Source organism: Colletotrichum lupini, chromosome 5 (assembly GCF_023278565.1).
Source record: "Colletotrichum lupini chromosome 5, complete sequence".
Classification (NCBI taxonomy): domain Eukaryota; kingdom Fungi; phylum Ascomycota; class Sordariomycetes; order Glomerellales; family Glomerellaceae; genus Colletotrichum; species Colletotrichum lupini.
The window spans coordinates 6,015,485-6,029,830 of NC_064678.1; the positions used below are offsets into that span (position 1 = coordinate 6,015,485).

The 14,346-nt window shown below is 53.9% G+C and overlaps 7 protein-coding genes across 7 annotated transcripts; 4 read left to right on the forward strand and 3 right to left on the reverse strand.

Annotated features, from left to right (window-relative positions):
- Positions 1 to 26: 26 nt before the first annotated feature.
- Positions 27 to 906, reverse strand: CLUP02_11217 (hydantoin racemase; the record flags this gene model as incomplete). The annotated part of the gene is made up of 2 exons (XM_049290185.1): positions 27 to 704; positions 793 to 906. 2 exons carry the CDS (start codon positions 904 to 906, stop codon positions 27 to 29), a joined length of 792 nt encoding a protein of 263 aa, XP_049147330.1.
- A 533-nt stretch (positions 907 to 1,439) lies between these two features.
- Positions 1,440 to 2,831, forward strand: CLUP02_11218 (actin-like protein 2; the record flags this gene model as incomplete). Its single annotated transcript, XM_049290186.1, has 3 exons — positions 1,440 to 1,461; positions 1,575 to 1,997; positions 2,101 to 2,831. The coding sequence occupies 3 exons, from the start codon at positions 1,440 to 1,442 to the stop codon at positions 2,829 to 2,831; spliced, it is 1,176 nt and encodes a 391-aa protein (XP_049147331.1).
- Positions 2,832 to 3,050: 219 nt separating this feature from the next.
- CLUP02_11219 (uncharacterized protein) lies at positions 3,051 to 3,830 on the forward strand (the record flags this gene model as incomplete). The annotated part of the gene is made up of 3 exons (XM_049290187.1): positions 3,051 to 3,073; positions 3,135 to 3,458; positions 3,521 to 3,830. The coding sequence occupies 3 exons, from the start codon at positions 3,051 to 3,053 to the stop codon at positions 3,828 to 3,830; spliced, it is 657 nt and encodes a 218-aa protein (XP_049147332.1).
- Positions 3,831 to 4,653: 823 nt separating this feature from the next.
- CLUP02_11220 (serine/threonine-protein kinase SSN3) lies at positions 4,654 to 7,775 on the forward strand (the record flags this gene model as incomplete). The annotated part of the gene is made up of 2 exons (XM_049290188.1): positions 4,654 to 4,747; positions 6,463 to 7,775. 2 exons carry the CDS (start codon positions 4,654 to 4,656, stop codon positions 7,773 to 7,775), a joined length of 1,407 nt encoding a protein of 468 aa, XP_049147333.1.
- Positions 7,776 to 8,511: 736 nt separating this feature from the next.
- Positions 8,512 to 9,442, reverse strand: CLUP02_11221 (uncharacterized protein; the record flags this gene model as incomplete). Its single annotated transcript, XM_049290189.1, has 6 exons — positions 8,512 to 8,556; positions 8,623 to 8,660; positions 8,772 to 8,849; positions 8,903 to 9,019; positions 9,087 to 9,123; positions 9,233 to 9,442. The coding sequence occupies 6 exons, from the start codon at positions 9,440 to 9,442 to the stop codon at positions 8,512 to 8,514; spliced, it is 525 nt and encodes a 174-aa protein (XP_049147334.1).
- A 162-nt stretch (positions 9,443 to 9,604) lies between these two features.
- Positions 9,605 to 10,438, reverse strand: CLUP02_11222 (ribosomal protein S24e; the record flags this gene model as incomplete). The annotated part of the gene is made up of 3 exons (XM_049290190.1): positions 9,605 to 9,681; positions 9,858 to 10,105; positions 10,356 to 10,438. 3 exons carry the CDS (start codon positions 10,436 to 10,438, stop codon positions 9,605 to 9,607), a joined length of 408 nt encoding a protein of 135 aa, XP_049147335.1.
- A 620-nt stretch (positions 10,439 to 11,058) lies between these two features.
- On the forward strand, positions 11,059 to 12,193 carry CLUP02_11223 (uncharacterized protein; the record flags this gene model as incomplete). The annotated part of the gene is made up of 2 exons (XM_049290191.1): positions 11,059 to 11,304; positions 11,384 to 12,193. 2 exons carry the CDS (start codon positions 11,059 to 11,061, stop codon positions 12,191 to 12,193), a joined length of 1,056 nt encoding a protein of 351 aa, XP_049147336.1.
- Positions 12,194 to 14,346: the final 2,153 nt, after the last annotated feature.

Here is a 14,346-nt window from a genome sequence, read left to right on the forward strand (position 1 = left end):
TAGCATGGGTATTATTAATAGATCAATCAGTTTTGGAACAAGCGTCTGCTTCTGACAGTTTGCTCGAGCTGCAAAATGCCAGCTTTGACACCATCCACGATGAAAACCTGGCTGCCCTTCTCTGGACCATAGACGTCGTTGGCTGAGCTGCGAATGATCTCCTCGAGCCCGGCCATACCTGCACATCCCATAACCACACACCGCACATCTCCGCTACTTAGCAGCTTCTTGGTCGCTTGCTCCAGCTTGACCCTGACTTCAGCCGGGCTGACGTGGTGGAAGTCTCCAGCTGTCAAGCCAGTCGACGCAACGCCCCCGAACTTGACATTCTCTGATTGCTCAGATTGACCCAGGTAGCCCTTCACGCCTTGGCTGAGGTGCTTCTCCCAGAACTCGCCAGTCGTGACAACACCCCATTTGGATGCGAGAGAAGGGTCAGAGCTGTGAGGCAAGAGTGAAGTCGCAGTCAGGATGCTGGCCTCGAAGATACCGGTGACGGCCAGCGAGGAGTGGAACTGCTGAGAAAGCTGCTCGACCAAGGTGTGGACACTATAGCATGCGACGAGCACGCCGTCGAAGTCTTGGAGCTTGCCACTCTTGGCAAGATCGTTCATGACGACCTCGGTACTCAGTTTGATGTCGGCATCATCGTTGATGCTTGCTGGACTGGCAGGTGGTGCTGTGTATGTGTGAATTTCCAGCGACTAACACAGAAAGAGGGACGTCAGCCCTCGATCATTTGTGGTTGTGACTTGGCCGCCGTGTCCAGCCTGTTGGTTCATTTTGACTTACATCGTGCAAGGGCATTGCTTGTATGGCTTTCTCCATGCCCCTCGTCATATCCTCTGACGAGTTGGCGTTGATCACGAGGATCTTGATATTCCGACGAAGGAGACGGGTTGCCATGATTGTCTTATGACTGTGCAGAAAATGTGACTAGAAAGGTTGTTCCTTACGAGATGGTCGACACTTTGTGAGAATGAAGATCAAATAGACTGTGCTACTCCCCCCTCAAGCGCGTGAATCATCATGGTCCCGCCGACCAGCGGCCTTCAACGAGTGGAGATTCTCCCGTCAAGGTGGGGCTGCCGGTCCGGTGACGCTGGGTTCCAGTGCACCGAATGAGCCGACCACGGCTCCTCCAGGTCCTTCAGCACCACTTCTTTCAGTGACAGTGCACTGGAGTCCACTGTCATGGACCGTGACGACCGCTGGCTGCGGGGTATCACGTGACACGCACCTACGTACTCAGCCACGACCTGGCTGACGATCCAGTGGCAGGACAGCTGGGAGGCAGTGGACTTGGCCCAACCCCACTATCGACGACACAGACGTAACAGCTTCCCGGACGCTCTCCCAACCACACCTCACCTCACCTCACCTCTCCCCCAAATCGAAAGAAGCTCCAATCTCGAAAGCCTGCAGCTTCTGCTTTCACAATGGCAGCCGAGGCCCCCATCGGTAAGATGAAATGCCCCTGATACTGCAGCTACGGCTGCATAGCTATGCCTGTGACCGCTTTCCCCAGTAGTTGATGCTCTCTGTTCGGGAGGTGGCTGACGCAAGATCCACAGTCCTCGACGGAGGAACAGGTTTCCTCAAGGTCGGCTACGCAGCGCAGAACTTCCCCGAATTTCAATACCCATCCATTGTCGGCCGACCGATCCTGAGAACCGAAGAAAAGGGCGAGGACAATGACTTGGTTATCAAGGATATCATGTGCGGTGACGAAGCCGCCGCCGCCCGGACGATGCTCCAGATCAGCTACCCCATGGAGAACGGTATCGTCAAGAAGTGGGATGACATGCAGCATCTCTGGGATTACACCTTTTTCGAAAAGATGAAGGTCGACCCGCGCGGCCGCAAGATCTTGTTGACCGAGCCCCCGATGAACCCGCTGCGGAACCGTGAGCAGATGTGCGAGGTCATGTTTGACCGCTACGGATTCGGCGGCGTCTATGTTGCCATCCAGGCTGTATTGGCCCTGTACGCCCAAGGTATGTTGACCACACTAGCTACGATCGACTTGGATGAGAGAGAGAGAGAGAGAGAGAGAGCTCAAGAATATGCAACGAGGCTGACCTTGGATGCTCCCTACAGGTCTCAGCTCCGGTGTCGTCGTCGACTCGGGAGACGGCGTGACCCACATCGTGCCCGTTTACGAGTCGGTCGTCCTGAACCACCTTACCCGCAGACTAGATGTCGCGGGCCGAGACGTCACGCGCAACCTCATTGCGCTCCTCCTGCGCCGCGGCTACGCGCTCAACCGAACGGCCGATTTCGAGACTGTCCGTCAGATCAAGGAGAAGCTCTGCTACGTCTCGTACGACCTGGAGCTGGACAAGCGCCTGAGCGAGGACACAACGGTGCTGGTGGAGAGCTACACGCTGCCCGACGGCCGTGTCATTAGAGTGGGCAGCGAGCGATTCGAGGCGCCAGAGTGCATGTTCCAGCCTCACCTGGTGGACTGCGAACAGCCCGGTATTGCCGAATTCCTGTTCAACACGATCCAGGCGGCCGATGTGGACGTGAGATCATCGCTGTACAAGGCCATTGTGCTGTCAGGCGGCAGCAGCATGTACCCTGGTCTCCCGTCACGTCTGGAGAAGGAGTTGAAGCAGCTGTGGCTGACGCGGGTGCTTGGCGGTAACCCGGAGAGATTAAACAAGTTCAAGGTCCGGATAGAAGACCCACCTCGCCGGAGACACATGGTCTTCCTCGGTGGTGCGGTGCTGGCCAACATTATGGCAGACAAGGAGGGTATGTGGGTGACCAAGGAGGAGTGGGATGAACAGGGACCGCGCGTGCTTGAGAAGCTCGGCCCGCGATAGATGAATGGTCTGCCAAGGTGATGGATGTGATGGCCACGTTGGTAGTAGACGTAGCATGCATGTGGCAGGTTTTAGAGCCTCGTTTTGTTTTCTAACGAAAAAAGTTGATGAACTCTATTATGACACTGGCGTACAGACAGTCTTTTCTGGTCAAAGGAGAGCTATCTTTGAGTGTTTTGGACAAGGTGTTGATCTCTTTCTATGCTTAAGCTTCCATCGATGAACCGCGAAGCCAACACCGTGTAAGATAACACAACCTCAACACTGTGCAACCAGGCAGCGGCTTCCCGCTACCTGAGGGAGCGATGCGCCTACCTCTACGGAGTACGCCCAAGTCGATGGGAAGCCACGCCGCCTCGTCTGTTGCTTGCCGGTGAAACGTCACTTCAACTCACTCTTTGCTCTCTTCTGGAACTTCAACCTCTCACTCGCTTGCACTCTATCAATCATCCTTCATCCGCCAGCTCGTATATTCTTGGGCCCCTTCTCCGTGATCTATCTCCAGTTCTACCTCTTCCTCAACCTTGCGGCACTTTCGGCCCAGGGGGGGTTTTCTCCGCACTTCAAATCGTCATCGCTTGTGATCGCACACAGTAAACACCACAGAATCCAGAGACTTTGCGACTCGTGCCCGACGCGCGACGCCGATCATCGCATCGCGTACCTACTCTCACTTGCCTGGCCACCAGGGCGGGCGCGCATCGCCATTCAACGCGGACTGATAGCCTGTCATTGACCCTGTCGCGAATATCGCATTGGTCTTCTTCACTTCGGCAACTCGCGAAAGGATCCGCGAAGCATCTAAGAAGATCCCAGCCAGCCCACTTGCTCAGCTCAGCGGCGAAAAAGTCCGCCGTGTGGGCGCATCTCTACGCAAGCCCGATCTCCGAATTTGAGAGGGGGAACAGGACTTCCAAACCAAAAGAGTCGTTGACCCCCGCGCGCGCACGCAGGTTCGCGCCTTCATCGGCCACCCCCAGACAACGTCGTTCAGGATAAGCTCGCCCACGACTCGATTTGGGGTTTGACATATTCCTTTTTGTCGTGTTCAGCGCGGGGCCGTTAGTTTCGGGGCACTACACCCGTCTCCTGCGGCACAGGACCGTCGCTACTCTGAGATAACCATAGCACACACCCACCCACCACATTTACGCGCAGACGCATACGCGAGCACACCTTTGACACCTTTGCGGAATCGGGATCTTGCGCCATTCATCCACTCTTGCGCCGCGCACGAGTCTCTCTCTGGCTGGTCTGGCGCGGACGCCTGTCCCTGAGCTGGAGCTGGTTTTTTGGACGGACTGTGGACTCGACGTCTTTTTGCTGCTCGATCACTTACCTGACCCTGCTCGCGCCGCCGCCGACACAACCTTGACTTATTTGGAGACCCAAAGCCGGAGCTACGGTGTCCCTTTCCTAGCCCAGATTCAGACTTTCGCCGGAACGATATCCACTGACCAGTGTGCGTGCCCCATTTTCGCCACGTTTCGGCGGAGATTTCCTTGGGACACACGAAAGCAAAGTCCTGGTTCCTGGAATAGGGCAGTTGTGGTTCAGTCTCACAGGCGGGGGCAGAGACTATTGTGACTGTGAGGTAACTTGGATGAGAGAGGCGAGCCTCATTTTACGGTTGTCGAATTGAGAGTTCCGACTTGAGCCAAGCAAGCACGAACCCACAAGGCACTCTTTGAAGCGAAAAAAGGACTCCACGAGTTAACGGGGGTTACTTTGAGGGGACGATACCTAATCGGATACTTTGGAACCTCGAATTTGCGACTCCAATACGGATATTGAAGTCAGCAGCGAACCACCACCCCGACGGATGATGAGTCTGACAAACCCGCCATCCGTTGCATCGGGTCCTGGCTCGGTGCGGACAGGCACGCTCAAGAGAAGCGTCCAGGCAGCGTTTGAAGGTGAGTCTTGATGTTTGCTTGTCGGTTACGTTCATCATACACTTCTGCAAACGCTCTCGTCCGTAACTGCCGTTCACTTTTTGCCCCCTTGGCTTCCCAATTTTTGCCCTTTTTTGCGGCTTGCCTGACTCGAGTTGAATGTCAATGTGTCGTTCCGGAAGGCAACCCGAGAGTCAAGCGACAAACATCAGGTGCAACAAGTGAGCGAGCATAGCAGCGGCAAAAGACAAAAATTTGGATGAGGAGTGAAGCTAAAGGCAGCAAGCACACTTGACACTTCAGACTCAAAGTGAGAGAAGAGAGACAGAGAGTTCGCACACACGCAGAGCACGCAGAGAGTACCTATTGTACATTTCTTGTTCATCCCGCTGCTTCGCTTCCACCATCCATCCGTTGCGGCTGTCACCGCGGCCGCCGCCGTCGCCTGCTCGTACCCTATTTGCAAACCCCGTTTCTTTTAATGTATAATCTTATCCACATTTTCTCCACTTGTCGATCGTCGACCACCACCCCGGGTGTTCCATCCGTCTTGTGTATCGAATCGTATCTGGTCGAATGCACCCCCCACTCGCAATCCTGCACGTCTCTTCCTGCACTGCACACACGCTCTCTCACTCACTCCTCCACTCACTCTCACTCTCATTCACCACACGCCATACGCCATACACCACACATTCACTTCCACATCCGCGGTCCTAGGCATTGCGCAGTAGTTAGTTTCACGCTCACTCCTCCGCAAGACCCTTTGGATCTTTGAGGAAACGAAGCTCTCGGGAATCGGGGCCATCATTCAGCGGCAGCTCGCCTGTTATTGCTCTTCCACATTTTCGCCTTCGCCCCATTTTCCGAGAATTTTCATACACACCCATTCAGAGACATATCCCAGCACATATCCTCACTGCGTCTCCAAATCCAATCCAATCCAATCCTAATCCCCCTCGACCTCCACCCATCCTATCCCATCCTACCGGGTATCCCGCCGTGAGAAATACAACCTATACCTAACTTTCGGGGGTCCTGCATCTGCCGTCTCCTCATTTTTCCCTTTCCCCACCGCTACCTTGCATCTCACACGATCATTGAGCACTCAGCCGAGAGGAAAAGGGTTCCGGCGCAACTTCGCGAGCTGTGCCGTGCGTGCTCTGTGTGTGTGTGTGTCCAGTGTGTGTTTCGACGGGTGGCAGGCTGCATTCTTCCGCCGGCGCCGCTTCTCTGCCTATTTGCTCTTTAAAGCTTAGAGCCACCCCGCGAACTCCAGCCCACACTGCCTACTGCCTGCCGCAGTCAGCCCCAGACCCAGACCCCGAAGCCTGAACCTGCTGCTCTTGGATCGGCGGTGAGCTTTGCCTGCTTTTGGAGGTGTTCTTCCTGGCGATTGTCACCACGTGTGTTGCTGCTTCCCGAAAGCCTCACCTGATATTCCATCCCTCCTGGTGTATTCGGGATCAAGAGACATGTGTTGTCTGTAGAGCGAGTGCATATTGTGTTTACTCCCTAAATCCTCTCGTCGCTCGCATCGCCTGTCTCATTTCCCTTTTTTTTTTTTTCACAAAAAGGACCTCTCTCACAATCACATATTTTTTCTCAAACATGTGGAGGGGAATAGGCTACGGCGGCCTGCACAGTCATAGCTCTTGTATATGGCATCCTCTCCCAATTTCATCTCTGCTTTTGCTTCTCACTCACTTTCAACCCCGCTGACACATTTTTCACAGACCCAGCAGACCGCGGCCTCGGCCACATCAATTATCAGCCCAAGGTCCGGGTTATCGAGCGATATAAGGTCGTCGGATTCATTAGCTCCGGAACCTATGGCCGCGTCTACAAAGCCCTTGGCCGCCAGGGCCAAACCGGCGAGTTTGCCATCAAGAAGTTCAAGCCCGACAAGGAGGGTGAACAGATTTCGTATACGGGCATTTCTCAGTCTGCCATCCGCGAGATGTCTTTGTGCAGTGAGCTGAAGCATGCCAATGTCATCAAGCTCATCGAAATCATCCTGGAAGACAAGTGCATCTTTATGGTCTTTGAGTATGCCGAGCACGATCTGTTGCAAATCATTCACCACCATACGCAAAACCCTCGCCATCCCATCCCGCCACAGACGGTCAAGAGCATCATGTTCCAGCTCCTCAACGGTTGCCAGTACCTACACGCCAACTGGGTCCTGCACCGCGATCTCAAGCCCGCCAACATCATGGTCACCTCAGCTGGGGAAGTCAAGATTGGCGATCTAGGTCTGGCCCGCCGCTTCGACAAGCCCCTGCACTCCCTCTTCAGCGGCGATAAGGTTGTCGTGACGATCTGGTACCGCGCGCCGGAGCTCATACTCGGGAGTCGCCACTACACCCCCGCCATCGACATGTGGGCCATCGGCTGCATCTTTGCGGAGCTGCTCTCGCTGCGGCCCATCTTCAAGGGCGAGGAGGCCAAGATGGACAGCAAGAAGACGGTGCCCTTCCAGCGGAACCAGATGCAGAAGATTGTCGACATCATGGGCCTGCCGTCCAAGGAGCGCTGGCCGCTGCTGTCCGCCATGCCAGAGTATCCGCAGCTCGCTACGCTGCAGCCGCCCATGACGCCGCATCACCACGGTCACCACGGTCACCACCGCGGACACGGGTACGGTCACCACCCTCCCGCGCCGAGCGGCTCGAATTTGGAAAAGTGGTATTACAGCACTATATCGCAGGGGGCCTCGAGCAGCGCGACGTCGGCGCCGCAAGGTGGAAACGGGGGCGGCGCGCCGCTGGCGAGCTTGGGGGCTGAGGGGTATAAGTTACTCGCGAGCCTGTTGGAGTACGACCCCGTGGAGAGGTTGACTGCGGCCAAGGCGCTGCAGCACCCGTTCTTTTCGACGGGTGATCGGTTGAACGCGCACTGCTTTGAGGGGTTGAAGAATGAGTACCCGCATCGGAGGGTCAGTCAGGATGATAACGATATCCGGACGAGTAGTCTGCCTGGCACCAAGAGGAGCGGGTTGCCTGATGATTCGCTCGCTAGGCCTACGAAGAAGTTGAGGGAGATTTGAAGGTGGCTTGTTGTGTGTTTTGGTCTTGGTGTATGTGGTATGGATCAAGGCATTGGCATGGTACGGCGTTTCCACTGGTGTCATGTGAAAGATATAGACAGTGGTACAATGGCGTTTTTTTGAGGCTGGACTTTTGGGGGATGGGGTTTGCATGAATACCACCATTACACGATTGATAGAGAAATAATTCCAAAGTTTTGAACATGGAGAATGAGTGATTTTTTTTCCTATGTGCTTTGTGATGGCCCTCTGGGTGAGATTTGGTGTTTCTGGAACTGGGAGGCCTGTGGCTAACGGTTGAGAGATGCAATGGACAGATTTGATGGTGGGGTAGGAGAATGGCGTCGATGGGCTATGCATGGTTAAGGGCGGAAGAGATTGAGTCTTATAGGATTGGTAAAGTGGTCATTGAAACGAGAATTCCGGATACGTTGTCTCTTCCCTACGATATCTACCATGACTCGCAGTAGTCATTCAAGTATTATTTGATAAATCCCGTCGTTCCGCTACTATTGAACTGTCAGATGAGGAGTACTTTTAAACCCCAGGATAAGTACAAGAAGTCTGTAATTCATGTAGCTTCAATCTCCTTCATCCATCACGGCTAGCCATAGGGATGACGAATGGGTATATCTAGACATTTCTGTCTGAGTAGGGTGAACTTGACTCTTGGGAAGTCAAAGGCGGGAAAACCGTCTCAATACGAATTCACAGTTGGACTACGATCATGGGAAGCCTAGTGGGCGTAGACGCTGTTGGTCTGGGAATAATGACCCTTGCGCTTGAGTTCCGAGAAATTGTTGGATGGGAGAGCGATTTAACGATTCGAGAATTGTTGCTTGTTGACAGCTGGGAATATATAGATGGGAATGTAAATGGGGATTGCTATTGGCGAGAAAGATCTCGAATAAGATACAACGCCACCAAGAAACCTCTATTTTCGATTAAGGTATTTCGTAATAGTAGTCAAAGGTAAGCCTGTGTATAGCAGCATACCGCGGGCATGGAACTGGCATGTTTTCGTGGTCCCAGTCGTGGTGTTCGTGGTGATAGTTCGGTCAGAAAGTTTCTCCACTTCCACTGCACGAGCATCGGTTAAGAGGACGTGGGCCAGGCTACCAGGCAACTGGATATCTCCGATGAAGGACCTTGGTCGCCAAAGAGCTGCTGCTGGGAGAAGGGATGGGCTTCATGGCAAATTAGACGGGGAAAGATGGCCACCCCGCAAGTGGCAATATCGTGCACTAAGAAAAAAAGTGTCTGAATAGCGCATACCGACGTTGAATGGGGGTCGTGATAACTGCTACGCACCTCCAGATTGATCAACCCGAACGTTGATGAAGTATGACTACTGGCGGAGGGCGATGGAAGTCGCGGTGACACTCAGACGAGCAAAGACACTCACCTCGCAAGTGGTAACGTCATGGACTGAAAGTAGGGGGGGACCATCGGGATACGTGTTTTTGATGCATTTCATATTTGAGAGAATCATGAACCCATTCCCCCGTATCACGCCGCGTAGACTCTAGTTGTTTTTGCGTGGCCGACATAAACCCAGCCGGACCGACGCATGGGGATGATGCAAAAGCCGCATTTGTTTCATCGAATAAGATGCACACAGCCAGAGTTGGAACAAACTCCCCATTTCGGAAAAAATGAAAGGACATCCCCCCCAAGCGGAAGAAGAAACAACCACATTGGCCCAAGACGACATTTTGAATTGTTCTTTTTTGATTGTTCCACCAACGCCGCCCCACGGTCTCTTGCGGATGATCCGGGGAATTCCCCTCGTTTTGTTGGCCTGACCCCAGGCAACAAGGGCGAACCGCTTATTCCTTCTTCTTCTTGGCACCCTTGACCTTCGCCGTTCCGCGCAGGGTCTTCTGGCGGTTCTTGCGCTGCTTGCCTGTAGAGCGCGAGTAGTGTTAGTTGTCAATGCTTGATGTGGGAGGGTGTTATCAGATTCGCCACCGCGACCTGTATCACGACAAAGGTTCGGGACAGACGAAAAGAGTCTTGTCCCGATACCCAGCGATACGATAATGCTGCGGTGGCAAAGTGCTGACTGGAGGCTCGACGTACGCTGCTGTCTGCTGGCCTTCTCGATCTTGCTGGCGAAGCCAACGCGGACCAGTCTGTAGTGGGGCTCGAACTTCTTCATGGCCTCGGGGGAGTCGTAGACGAGGGCGAAACCAGTGGTCTTGCCGCCACCGAACTGGGTGCGGAGACCGAAGACGTTGATCTGGTCCTTGGTGGCCTTGTACAAGGAGCCGAGCTTCTCGCGGAGCTCATCCTTGGAGATGTTGGCGCGGCCGGGGTGGAGGATATCACTTTGAGAAGACCGTCAGCATGCAGTTCCTCTGTCTCTCGAAATTCCCATTGACAAAGTCCCATCGAGTCCATCCATCGCGCGCGCGTCCGTCCGTTTCCCAATCCGAGTCTCGATCCAGTCGTTGTCGATATATCGCAGTGTCGATTGTTGGTGTTCCTCCTCTCCTCCTCCCATTCGATATATCCTTTCGTACGCGCGCGATTCTCTCTTGGGGGAAAATGATGATAAATCTGGAGGGGCAAACTCACACGACCATCTGCTTACGGCCAAGCAGGGGGTTACGGATGAACTTGCGAGTTCGCAGGGTGACGGGGGTGTCGACGTCCGCCATCTTGTCGGTCGGGGGGCTGATCTGTCTGTCGAGATGGGTTGGCGCTGAGACAGAAGAGTCGAAAGGTGTGATATCGTCAAATTCGAGAGGTTTGTGACGGGGCTACAGACGTGAATTTTCCTGGGCGGGGATTGGTGTCGCTTAATGGGTGGGCAAGCCCTAGAAAGTGCCTCAGGATCCGCCGCACCTGCCTGGGTCGAAAAATGGAAAGTCACGTGGGGTCAGTGGACGCACGGGCCAGTATGTTTTTTGGAATTGGTCATGTGATGTTTGGCTTCCCAGGCACTGTGTTTGCACCGTGGTCGACGTTCCTCTGAGTCAGCATCCAACCCTTGCGCATTTTGTGCACTGCAAACCAGAGATCAAGAGCATTTCCAACTTCAAGCTCCGACTATCACCGTCTTTTCAATAACTCATGTCTCTGGGATTTTGCTGATGGAACCCGCAGGACCCTTTGTCCTCGGAAATGAGCTCCTCATGCAAAATCTCATATCTTGGCCAGACGATCATCTCTCTCCGTAAAAGACAAATCGGACCATCATCCAGAACTGAGGCTCTACACTACACCGAATCAGGCAACATACGATATTTATCAGAGTTTCACATCACCAACCCCAATCATGGCCGGAACCCAACGCATATCAGAGTCCGTGGACCGCTTCTGTTACCAGTATCTTCAACTGGAGCCAACACTTGAGTATCCTACGGCGGAGATCATTCGTGAAGCCTCCGCCCAAGATACCATTTACAAGAAACTCTTCTCGGATGAAGCACCACGTTATAGCCCTCCTGCAAGATATCGTCTCCGGGTTCTAAAGGAACTGGTCGCCAGGATAGAGTCCAGCATCGAAGACTGGGACCAACATGTAAGTCTTGACTCCCTGTAAACGGCGCCGTGGCATGACGTTCTGCTGCCAGCTACCGGCATATTCTAACTATGACCAGGATGTTTCCGAGGATCTCATGACGGTCTTGTCCGAATCTCTCGCGACTCCAGTCCCATCTGAGGTGTCCTCTGCCCAGCAGAAATCCTACGTCACGTATCACCTGAGTGGTCTTGAGCAGAGCCCCCGGTCACAGCACTCGCCTTCCCCTGACATCACACTGCTTGAGGCCCGCTCGCTGATCTCTGCCTCTGGCACCACGGGTCTCCGAACTTGGGAAGCCGCGCTGCATCTAGGGCAGTTCCTGTGTGAAGACCCAAATCTCGTCAAGGGAAAGCGAGTTCTCGAACTCGGTGCAGGTACTGGATACCTGGCGATCCTCTGCGTCAAACATCTCGGCGCCACGCACGTTGTCGCTTCCGATGGATCTGATGATGTGATCAACAACCTACCAGAGAGCTTCTTCCTCAACGAACTGCAAGAAAGTACGCTTATCAGACCAATGGAATTGCGATGGGGACATGCTCTCGTGGGGACAGAGGACCAGAAGTGGAACAACGGCGAGAGCGTTGACGTTGTGATCGGAGCAGATATCACCTATGACCAGAGCATCATCCCGGCCCTCATCGCAACCGTCGAGGAACTATTTGCCCTATTTCCTGCCGTGCAGGTTTTGATATCCGCGACGCAGCGGAACGAGGTCACGTTCGAGGCCTTTTGTAGCCTTTGCCGTCAGCGTGAGATGGGCTTGAGCTACATCGAGTTTCCTATACCACCGAGGGAACAGCAAAAAGGACCGTTCTATAACGACAGCGTACCTATTCGGATTTGCCGACTCTCAGCACCGCCAACCACCAGGGCGCTGTGGTGAGGCGGCATGTCAGGCGAGGCGTGATACCTTGACCACGAACACAGCGCATTTCTATCAGCTTTGGCCATTGATCATGATCAAATAATCACACATCAAACGGAGACCCGTTTATTTTTACACGGACTTTGTCGAACACGAAAAGGCACGCGCGCAGTCTGGTGTAGCATAAAGTTCAGAGCGCCATGTCGGTTTTCTCTTTTTGTGGCGAGTTTGCCTTCGCACCCCACCATTGAATACGTTGCTTAGTGAGCAGCATCATAACAAGCAGGCCGTAGTGTAAGGTGCAGTAAATACCCGTAAACAATCAGGAGAGTTCACGGGCAAAAGTAGCTCGCTGTAATACTTCGGGGTTGCATTCCACCACGCAGCCTGTAGGGAGGGCCAACAAGGGTCTGCGATGACTTGCGTGGCTACTACGCAGGTCACAAACAAAATCAGGGTCCAAGCCGAGCTCCGGAGCAGGCGATTCGTCGTCTCACTAACAGCAAGCCCCCCGAAAACCTAGGATGTGCAGATACCTACTGCGAAGAGGGAAGTGGTGAGTTGACCTTGGATCAGGCGCCTCGAATACCTAGCGAATAACACTCGTCCTTGGGACAAACGACGAAGAGTCGGAACTGTACTCAGGCCACGGCTAAGACCGAAGTCACAACTATGAAGATGCACCCCAAGTTTACAATCATCATGCCACCATGAACAAGATTCATTGGGAATTCTGGGGACCAGTCGATTATCATGTTATTGCCTGTCAACCTCATGCACACCCCAGTGCCAGCTTCCCCGCATTCTGGGTCCAAGAACGAATGGTCTGATGCTTCGGCAGTCTCAGGACGCGGAGAGAGTTGGAAGGCACCGGATGCGTTCTGAGATGAGGGGTCACCTTGTTCGATGGCCACCCTCGGTCTGCACCCCAGAAACTCAATTCGACGCGGAAAGCTTTGTTGAGTACATAGAAATGGACTTTACGTAAGGCTCAGGCGCTTCGCTGGCAACCGGGAACGGACATGACGCTCCGGCTGGTTCGTGAACAACGAAACGACCTTTTGATGGGCCAGCTGGACGTCATCTTGTCGATTTCCAGATATGTGGCTGAAAGTACGATCAGAAAAATGAAGGATGGCAAACACCACGCAAGCAAGCTCAGTCACAGTGACGTTAGGGGTTGGTCGTGTGGCTCGCACGAAGGAGCTGACCCCTGCACATCGGCCAAAATGCCAAAAGCCTTGGGGCGCTTCATAATTGGGCGGACTGGCATTTTCCAGAGCACAAGCGTATTGCCAATACACCGAGACTCTGGTCTGGCCCTTGATGATTCCTCACTTGCAAGGTATTCAGAGAACGGGGAGTGAGCATGGCCTCCTGGAGGTCAATACAGAGAAGCGGGAACGAAGAAATGCGGAGACGAGCAGGGCACCGTGAAGCGGTTGAAACGAGGCTATGAAGTCATCGCATCCGCCGAGGATGAGCATCAAAATGTCTCGGCTCGAAAGGGCCGGCGCTGGCCCTACGAGAAAAGATCGGTCAGTTGATTGTGTGCTAGTACTCAGGAGGGTGTGGTCCGCGACTTGTCAAAACATGCTTGGATCGACCGCCAGCCGCTATTCCTTCTGTTGGGACCCGAAAGCCGCCTTCTCTGCAAGGTACGAACCCCGTGCCTCCAGGCTCTTGGTCTTGTGGTTGCGGTTAGGTTGCGTACGCTGTCCGTCGATCGCAGAGCCTGGACTGTCAGAGCTACCTGGCGCCAACCGATCATTTGACGATGAAGCAAACCCCAAGACTTGGTCGAGCTACGTATACAGGCGCCAGTAAACCGAACTGAGAAGGTGAAGTTCTCTCCGGACGTATGTCCGGTTGCATACCCACTTTCGACCTCGGTGTTGAACCACCACAACCCCATGGTACCCATCCCATGCACCCACACACGAGGTTGATTTACCTCCGACCTGTCAGAAGTTCAGAACCGAAGTATCTTATCGCCCCCGAGCCGCGCGGTGTGTACACCTTTCAGACACTCACCGTTCAGCCGTTTTTCTTGGGGGCCGTCATATTTCCCGCCAGTCTCGACCCTGGGCTGTATTTGAGATCATAGACCAACCATATGGCTGAACGAAGGCGTTCCGCCCAAGGGATCTCCCGCGACACGAAGTGTGAGC